At 36.2% G+C, this 10318-nt stretch overlaps 1 protein-coding gene across 2 annotated transcripts in view; it reads left to right on the top strand.

Annotated features, from left to right (window-relative positions):
* The window catches only part of ARMC1 (armadillo repeat containing 1), a 33894-nt gene extending 23836 nt beyond the window's left edge, over positions 1–10058 (top strand). For both annotated transcript variants that reach the window (XM_041473729.1, XM_041473728.1), the window contains exons 4-7: positions 3520–3709; positions 6971–7087; positions 7168–7242; positions 7783–10058. In XM_041473729.1, the coding sequence (XP_041329663.1) occupies positions 3520–3709; positions 6971–7087; positions 7168–7242; positions 7783–7974 (574 nt within the window). In that variant the 3' untranslated portion in view covers positions 7975–10058. The remainder of the gene's footprint in view (positions 1–3519; positions 3710–6970; positions 7088–7167; positions 7243–7782) is intronic.
* The last annotated feature ends 260 nt before the right edge of the window (positions 10059–10318 follow it).

A 10318-nucleotide genomic window follows, 5' to 3' on the forward strand; every position in this document is an offset into this window, starting at 1 on the left:
CCAGCCTTGGGTAAACATGATGGAAGGACAGGCAGCAATCTAGGATGACAGGAATTCAGGAAGACAGTGAAAACTAAAAGCTTGGGTTTCTGACAGGCATCTTCTGAATCTTGCTAAGTAATGTAAGATGTTACCGCCTCTGAAAGAGATGGTAACCAACTCCTGCCAACTGTTACTCTGCTTTAAGTAGATGCTACCATTTCCCTAGCAGGGTAGCAGAACACTAGTCACAGAATCACAGAACAGCCCAGCTTGGAAGGGACCTCAGAAGATGATCTGGTCCAACCTTTCCTGGGAAAGGGGACCTAGATGAGACTATCTTGTGTCCTGTCCAACTGTATCTTGAAAACCTCCAGCAATGGGGTCTGTACTGTGTCCCTTGGTGAGATTTTCAGTGATTGATTGTTCTCAAACAAGCTCTAGCTGCACAGTGAATTTATAGTATGCACCTGCACCTTCAATAGTGACTAAAGTGCCATACTGGAGTGGGAGAGGGAGGAGCAAGAGTTCCCTTGTGCTGCTCTGGTGGTGGCAGGAGGCTGGGTCAGACAGCTGTGGGCAGTGTTATCTGAAACTACTGACACACTGGTGCTGGGAGGACTGGTGTCAGTGCCCTCAGAACTCTTCTCCTTAAGTTTTCTCATTTTAGGCAAAAAAAACACAGCCCATGAGTTACAGTTTTTTTGGTTTTTTTTTAAAAATCCACTGTTCTGTGGTTTGATTTTATGTGCAGTTTCATTGTATTCATTTTTATTAGCAATATAGTATGTAAGGAAACAGACTCACCATTGAACATCACCTTGGTTTTGCAACCAAGAGGGTTTATTATACTTGCTTCCTTAAAGATCATAGAATCATAAGAGTAGTTTGGGTTGGAAGGGGCCTTTAAAGATCCTCTAGTCCAAACCCCCTGCAATGAGCAGGGATATCTGCAACTGAATTGTCCAATTTGATGTTGAATGGTTCCAGGCAAAGGACATCTACTGTTTCTATGGGCAGTCTGTGCCAGTTTCACCATGCTCATCATAAAAAAAATTCCTTTTATATAATCTGATAATAAGATATAAATGTTCCTATTATTTTTACAGCTATTGCAGAAATGCTTTAATGAAAGAATAACAGGTTGCTGAAAACTTGTATTCAATATAAACTCATTTTACCAGTATATTTTAAATTGTAAAAGGTTTTGTCAGGAATTTTGGGCATCTTTGTTTAACTGAAATTGATGAAGTTGATGAAAGCATAGTATTTTATTTTTGCAGTGTAAAACTGGTGTACACCTTCACTTGAGATTGTTTTGCAATCTGATATTTCTAAGTGGCAACCATTAATATGGTTATTAATATAATGTAGTGTCTGAGTGTCTTACTGCTTTTTATTACACAGTCAATTGCTTATTACTGATTCTCTTTAAATAAGATTAAAGTCTTGCATTTGTTCTTTTTTTGTTTTTTTTAAGGTAATAGGGATAACTTAGGGGTAGATAGTGGTAATCCACTCTTTGGAAAAATACAGGAAATTATCTGAGTATCTTCTTTGAGAGTGTGTGTGTATATGTGTGTTCTGAGTAAGTTTTTTGAGTGTGTGCATGTATATGTGTGTATGCACATAAAATTTATCAGTATAGACTTGTTTTAGGAAGATCTCAGAATAACTGTGTCAAATAAGACCCAATTTACTTTTTGTGTTTTAAAGTCAACAGGTTGTTTCAGTTGTGCAGTTAATAGCAGATCACTGGTTTTCAAGAACCGTGCCAACTATAATGTTGAGAGAATAAAGCATATATGAAAATCACTGTTGATTTTTTGCTTTAGGCACTTGAATATTTTATATTTGCTGACATAGTGACAGCTTTAAATTCTCTTTATTTTGCATAGGTTAGTATATATATATGCATATATATACACACATCTATATTAAGGCAAGTATTAAGGATGCTTTTATTTCTCATTTGGCTGTCTGACTTTTTTTTAACTCTCTGATGCAATAGTACAATTGTTTTGAAGTAAAACCCCTTACCACCTGCATAGTGGGTGCTGTAGGTGGAATAGTGACATTTTCAATAGTTTGCTTAGTGAGCTGTATTTAAACTACCAAAAATAAAACTTGTCTATTGTAAATCACTTTATATGGACAGGATTGTTGAAAGAAATTGGCAAAACTAATAGGTGGGTTAAGTCCTTAATCTCTTGATAAGCTATCACTTTAGCAAAAGCTGATTTATTACTACCTCAGGACATCCAGTTGCATGGCTTTATCATCAGTTTTATTACTTTATGTAATAAATGATGGAAGGATGAAGTTGAAATCTTTGTGAGTTCCCAGCACTTGTTTCTGTGCATTAACCTAAGTGATTTCTCAGTGTAGGAAAGCAGAAGATGAGCATGTATTTAAAACTGAGCATATGTTGGAATGCTTTCCCCTTCTAGGTCTTGGTTATTTGCTTATTACCACTTTTTTCTCTTTTTTTTTTCCCTTTGAATGTTGTTAATCTACTGAATTATCACAAGAACTGACATTTTCCTTTCCAAGTGGGTGCTGTTCAAAACAAGGTGCAGAGAAGTTAAAAAAAAAAAAAGGCTAGCTGAGACCCCCACAAGCCAAGAACTCCTAGTTTGCTTTCTTTAGTGTTCTCTCTTGTCCATATGGTAGGATGGAAAATGTGTTTAATGTCTGGTAATTAAGGAAGTCAAATGGAAAAAAAAATAAATCTAAAGGTACATGTTACTTACTTAGTGTTTGCTAAACAAAGCAGCAAAGCTGTCATTCATCATCTTAAAATTAATTGCAAGTTGATGCAGTAATAATTTTGTTTCTACACAAAGCTTTAAGTCACTAACATAATTAAAGCAGGGCTGAATTTGGACAACAGATTTATATTAGTACCTGATTAAAATTAGTTTTAATTAAATCCTAACAATTCAATATATGTTGAGTCTATTATCTACTTTTCTCTATCTAAAAAAAGGCCATCCTATAATTTATACCATAAATTTTAGTCTAATCAGGAATGACCTTTGGATTCTTCAAGAAAATTTGTGTTTCTGCTATGCTGCTGATGCTAGGTAACTTTGGAGAAGAAAACTTCAGGAAAGATGCCAGTTCTACAGAGAAATTATTTTTATTATGTAGCAAGGAAAGTGGGAAACAAAACATGTCACAAGGCAATTGGAAAAGTTCTATTGTAAAAAAATAAAGCTCAACACAAAGTAACCCTGGAGCACTGACCATGCACTACCATGTTTGGCTTGTAGTTGTCAAATTGATGTAAACTGTGCTCATGTTGTTCGAGAACAGGCCTGTTTATAATGAGCATAGAATCAACAAATTGACATAAAAATTGGAATCGGGAAAAGAAAATAGTTTTACCCAATTTGTGCTCTCCCCATGTAACATTTTTGTCAAGTCTTGACTGTACCACGTGGAATAATCCAGTTGCAAGGATGTAATCAATAGCTTTTTGCAGTACTAATGTGAAAACAAAATACTTGGAAACCTTAGTCCCTTTTTTTCTTTCAGGACCACTACACCAGGAGAGACTAAACTTCTGGCTTCTGAAGTCTATGATATCCTTCAGTCTTCCAACATGTCAGACATGGACAATGTGAATGAGATGAATTATCGTCGGCGGAAAGCACAGTTTTTCCTTGGCAGCACAAATAAACGCGCCAAGACAGTGGTTTTGCATATAGATGGCCTTGATGATTCGGTAAGGAAAGCTTCAGAGTTTACTGAGATTTATTTTAACCCCAGAAATCTAGTGAGGCTCCTTGTATGACATCATCAATTGTCAGCAGTTTCTGTGAATTGTATTTTGAAGCATGAGATATGTATAAAATATTGCATAAATTGAGCTTACTCAGAACACCTAAAGATGATGCTTAAAGGCAGTTTACGTGTTGGTTTTTCAAGAAAGAATAGAGTGAACAAGGTGCCTTCAACATTTTTCACTTAAGGATCTCTTGTGGTTGTGTAAGTGTGTTTATCTAAAAAAAGTTTCATTTTAGTTATGAGAGATTTCAGGCACTGGGAGTTTTTTTTATTTTTCTTTAGAAATGCTGTATTTTCTTTGAGATGGTTTTGCTGCATCTTTTCATTGTCTGTAAGATCTTTTCTACTGTAGTGACCAGAATGGCATTTGAATTAATGAGGTCTCACTGAGTCTTTATGTAATGTCAGAATAACTTCTACAGATTTATCTACCATACCCCTGTAGATAACACCCCAGGGCCATGTTTGCCTTTTTACGGCTGCCAAACAGCATGTAGGCTGTTGAAGCACGTTATCCACAAGTGCCCTCCGGACTCTGTATCTTTCAGTTTTGTACCCATTTTAAATGATCAAACCTGATCCTTTGCTTTGTTGCTTTACATTCTGCCAAGTAAGCATGTCCACGGGCCCAGTTTACCAGCAGCATACCCACTGTTCTGTTTTCATAAGACCATAGTTAATTCCTTTAGAAATAACATGCTGCTCTAGCTCACTTTATACAAATATTTTTTACAGTTTTGGCCTTCCAGCACTTGCTCTATCTAGAAAGGTGGTGCTTTGTCAACAGCATTGGCTTTGCTACTCTGTGAAATTTTTTAAATTCAGTCCCATAGGTTGTTGTTTTTAAGCTTGTAGTTGATTTATTTGTTCACAGGTATCTCCAAGCAAGAAATTTCATCCACTTCTACTCTGTGAGTTTAGATATTTTGCCTGTAGTCCAATTCTATCTTAAAAGCATGCCTTTTTCTTCAACAGATGGAACTTAGCAATATTTGTGGAGTTTTCTCTCTGCAATGCTGAGGTAAAGGTATTGTGAAAAAGCATAGAGTATTTAGATATTCATCTTTAGAGAGCAAAACTGCAGATAGATCACACCAGCATGTTTTCCTAGAAGATCTGTCTGTGCACAGGCTGAGATAGCTGGTGTACGTAGCTCTGTATTTCATCAGATGATTAAAGAAATGTTTAGAGGTGCTCACCAGAAGTTAAACATCCCTGTAATGCTGTTTTAAGTGTTATGATAAGTTGGGACTGGGAGGGTGTTAAAGCTTTTGAGCAACAAAAGCCATTTAGTTTAATTCAATAGTTTATTCCTGACTTAAGTAGCAGAAAATATTAGGTTGCATGTATGAGTTTGAAAAGGCATAGTGAGTAAACATAGAGCTTTAGACATGGTGTTCTCAGTCATTTACATTTGTAAATGGAAGCTGCTGTTAGGAATGGTTGCAGGTCCTACAAATGCTTGTGGACTTCAAAACCTCAAATAGTAGATAATTTATTGTTTCAGGAAGAGAGGGGAAAGGTCGTTCGTTGTTTAATGTGGTGTTTTAATTTTAAGATCTAATAATCAAATTTGGTGATAAAGGTAAAAAACAAGGCAGTAACTCAGGAGTTTTTGTTATGCCCCTCAGTCAGTTTTCTAGTCTGTGCATTATAGTAGTATTTGTGAGTGGCATGGTAATCAGGGTTTGATGTGTAAGGAAATAACCTAAATTTTACCTGTGCCCATGCTTCAGGAGTACCATGCAGAAGTATGTTTAGTTATGTATTGCTGGGGTTTGTGGCTACCTGCCAGTCAAATGCCTTTTGCAAAGTATGCCTGTGCAGCAAAGCTGGTGGCTGCCAAGCTGCCAGCTTTTTAAGGAGTTTGTGTGGTCCTTAATAAGTTTAGTCTTTTAAGAAATTATTCACCAGTTATCTGATCACTGAAAGCCTCATTTTGAATTAAACTGAAGTGCTTGTGATTCACATGGGATCTTAAGAGTAAAAAGCTGAATTCTGTCACAGAATTGGTACATACCCATGTATGAATTTATTTTTTTAGGCTAAGAAGCTATGAAAGTGTTGCTTGCTGTGTCCAGGTGTAGGCTTCAACTTTCACTTGTGTAAGGCAGCCTATCATCTTTGCAAGAAGTATTTTCTTTCTATAGTAAAGGTAGCCTATCGGACAAAGTTATTTTTTGGAAAATGCAAAAATGTTAGCTATTTCAATACATAAACTTACACAAATGAATTGTTTCAGTTTATATGCTAAACTGCTAAAAAAAACCAAAAAAAAACAAAAAAAAAAACCCCAAACTGCTTTCGTTCATTCTTCCAGAGATTAAAATAATTTCATTTGCTTATTGTGCACACAGTGAATACTGACTGGTGATTATTTGGTAACTAATACAAATATACTTTGAAAGAACTAATTATTTGAAACCTTGCATGAAAAGAAAAGTATAGTTATTTTAAACCCTGTGTAATGGCTGTCAGTTTATTTCTGATGCAGTCCATCTTTTTTTATCCCCTTCTATTCCTGTGCTAGCAGTCTCTCCAAGTTTACTTTAATTCTTTTTGTTGCAACCATCTTGTAGAAATATTAAAAGGGGAAAAAAAAATGGAACATTGTAAGGTAATGTAGGAGATGCGACTAGTATGGGTCAATGTAATGTTACAGCACAGTAGGTGATGTCACTTGCTTTAAACATGACACTCTGTGGGTTATCAACCAAGTATTTTCCCTTTAAAATAAGAATTAAGCATGTGCTGTGCCATGATGTCTGTGAGCTGCCACAGATGAAGCAGCTGAAAGATACAACAGCTGCTTTGATGCATTCAGTCAGTATGGAGCCAAGGTGTCTGATAAATAGCAACTTAAACACTAACTACTCATCAATGAGCACTTCAGTCAATCAGAACTTAACCAGAGGGGACTGTTTAGCTGATCACACAGAGAAAAACATTCTTTGCTTTTCAGCACTTTTCTCTAATTATTTACAGTTGATTCCATCCTTCTTTGACTTCTAAAGTGTAAGCAAATTTTTCTTTTGTGGCAAGAGAGTCTAATATTTGTGCACTAAAATGAAAGTTTAGTTTTTCTGTTACTCAACCACACTTTTGTAACCATGTGCTTTGAGACATACAGGAACACAATTAATTGTGAGCATTTTCACCTGGTGTGTTTTTTAGTTGTGGGACTTTGTTTGTTTTTCAGTCTCGAAGGAATCTTTGTGAAGAAGCCTTGTTGAAAATTAAAGGTGTTATTAGTTTTACCTTTCAAATGGCTGTTCAAAGGTGCGTGGTCCGAATTCGCTCAGATTTAAAAGCAGAGGTAAGTGCTTTGTAACTCCCCAGATCCTCACATTATTACATTCTGTTGCACTGAGCTCTTGCTTTTTTCTGTATTTGTAGGCGCTGGCAACAGCAATAGCATCAACCAAAGTTATGAAGGCACAGCAAGTTGTGAAAAGTGAAAGTGGTGAGGAGGTAGGATCTCTGTCTGTCTAATTGTTACAGCTCAGCTGAATCTTCAATATCAGCACCTCCATGCCCATAACATCTGATAGTAGGCAAAATTTTTTAAGCATGAGTGTTACACATCCAGGATGAGGGGAATCAAGGATATCCTATGTCAGGATATGAATCTATAGAACAGTTATACAGAAATTATTGTTCAGAAGAAGGACAAAAGTACTGTAATTGATTATCTCCATAATGATATGAAAAGGGTCACAATGAAAGTGGTGGATTTTCCTGGTTGGAGTTGCTGCTGTGCTTTTGTTTCACAACTACTACACTAAAAGGTAGTCTGTATTTACTTGATACTTTCTCTTCCCTATTAAGCCAAAGCTTTTCTTTTGTATCTTCTAAGAATAGTGGGTTCCTTTTATGTTCTTGCTCTGTAGGGCAATGGAGAGTCTCACAGTGTGCATGCCTGTCACCCTGAACATGTGTATGTTATAACCTTGTTTCATTCTTTTAAGCTACAACATTTGACATACAACTTTGACTGTTGTGTTTTACCAGATGCTAGTTCCGTTCCAAGATACTCCAGTGGAAGTAGAGCAGAACACAGATCTACCTGAGTATTTGCCAGAAGATGAGAGCCCTACTAAGGAACAGGACAAAGCAGTGTCTCGTGTTGGGTCACACCCAGAAGGTGCAGCAAGTTGGCTCAGCACAGCAGCAAACTTTCTATCAAGATCTTTCTACTGGTGACTTGTATTTGGTGTTGAAAGACTGTGTGAATGAACCAACAAGGGGGCCAGTTTTCCATTGGTGTGGTGAACTGCCAAGTGCAATTTGCAATAAATCATCACGAAAATTTTAGATTAAGCAAATGTATGCTGCATTTTACATTTTATTGGATGTTTAGCCTGATAGGGCAGGGGTCAAAGGACAGAGGCCTCCAATCAAATTGTTCCTTCATTAGTTTTCCATGTAGATTTTATTGCTTCACTTTTTAAAAATGGGTCCACTCTTATATACCAAATGTTTATGCTAAACCTATAGAGCTTTAAGTTAAGTTTGACTTCACATGAAACACATGGTAGAAAGAATCCATTCAACTCGTCTCAGGGCCTCTGTGAAAGAAAATTCTTAATAGCTCCAGTTGTACATTGAATGAAACACCCTTTTCATTTTTACATCCCTTTGGACTACATCCCTTTGTTTTGTTCACTTTTCTAGATTTTGACTCCAGAGAGAAATACAGTCTGCCTCTTTTTCTGGCCTTTGTTTTTGCCAGCCGTGTTCACAGCATGAGCACGAGGATCCCCTTTTGCTGTTAAAACTAGAATCACTACAGACTTGAAATATGTAACCCTTTTATGTATATTGATTTTTTTTCCCAGCCTGCCCTTAACTATTGGAGCGCTTAAGATAAGAAAAAAGGGACTGAAAAAACACAAATATGTATACATACATTGTACAGTAAATAAACTAGAACATATTTGTAATGATGGGTGTGACTGACTGATATATATATACATATATATAACTAATAAATACCACTGACTGCTGTTTAGGCTAGCTGGGAAGACTAGCAGAAAAAGCTGTGGTCTAATGTAGTGATGACCCATTGCAGCTCTGCCTGCAGAGAATAGAGGAATGTAGATTATATTTGATGAAGGAATGGTGTTTACTGTTAGGAAATATTTAATGGTAACTAAAACTTTAAACTTGAAGTGTAAAGCAGGACAGAATGCCTCTTTTGCCACAGTGCCACATTTGTAAATTTTGACTCTTTTTTTGTTTGTTTCCCCCTAACAATCCCGATATGAAGTTACTGTTTCCTCCTAATGTCTTTCATGAGACTCCCATGAAAATACATCAGCTTGGCTTGAAAACATATACAAACAATTGGCTTTGCCCTGTAACTTACAGACAGTATAAGTCTAAAGATGTCTTAGTAATTCCTGCGAGCAGAAGTGATAATAAAAGCAAAACTTCTGTAGGTAGAGAATAACATATATCTGAGCTTTTAGTAAACACTGTGCGTGAGAGGTTTCAATACACAGTGCTTGAAAGCTGCAGTGCCCCTGCTTTGTTGCACCAGAGAAATACAGCTGAGAACTTTGAAACATGTTATAAACGTTGTTATACAGTGCTTTTTTGTGGTAATGTATTTGCTATAATATGAATCATATTTACCACTTGGAGACTCAGAAAAGAAATTTAATGCATCAAAGTTATTCTCCTGTGCCAATGCACAAGGAATAAATTTAAAAAAACCCCCACAGGCTGTCATAGTACTACAGAAATGCTGAGGATATGATAATGTAAAATAATAATAATAATAATAATGCAGGTCAGAGTTCACCCACCCAGGTTAATTGTCATTCTAAGAAAAAAAAAAACCCAAAATCTTGTTGGCAGACTAGATGTCTCATGTTTTTTAATATATCTAGTTTATTTTTGATTCAGGTTTACACGCACAGATTGAAAATACAGGCTTTTCAGGGCATGTATTGCTTTAAATATGTAATGCTCTTCATATTGCTGTCTAGAATGTTACAGTACCAAATGTGTTTGAAAAGTCCTCTGTTCTATAGCCATGAATGCAGAGTTTTGTTTTTCTGCATTAACATCTGTTTGCATTTGCATTACTGCACATCTATTTACTAAAAGACTACACCCTTTGGATATTAATGGTTCAATACCAGTAGGTATTACAGTTCGTTTGTGCATTCGGTCTGTAGGTGTGCTTTTATGACAGTATTGCAGCTCTTGTAGAACAGTTTAAGGCATCTGTAAAAGTTTTTGAAATACATTGTAAAATAATAAAGGATAATATAACTAAACAAAGCATGACTGGTGCCTTCTTAAATGTCTAAAGAAAATCTGGTGCCTTCTTAAATGTTCTGCCATTCTTTTAAGCTACTTGTGGTTTTAGAAGTGTATTCATCTTTGTTTTGACAGTGAGGAATGCAGATGTCCAGTTTTAGTGACTCCTTTGCTGTATGTCAGAGCAGGTCTTTTGTATGTGTGTAGAACGTGCTTACATTTCAAACAAAGTTTTTTGTAAAAAGTAGGTAAGCAGATGATTCTTGAGGATATTATC

Source organism: Pyrgilauda ruficollis, unplaced genomic scaffold (assembly GCF_017590135.1).
Source record: "Pyrgilauda ruficollis isolate IOZ18807 unplaced genomic scaffold, ASM1759013v1 scaffold30, whole genome shotgun sequence".
NCBI lineage: Eukaryota > Metazoa > Chordata > Aves > Passeriformes > Passeridae > Pyrgilauda > Pyrgilauda ruficollis.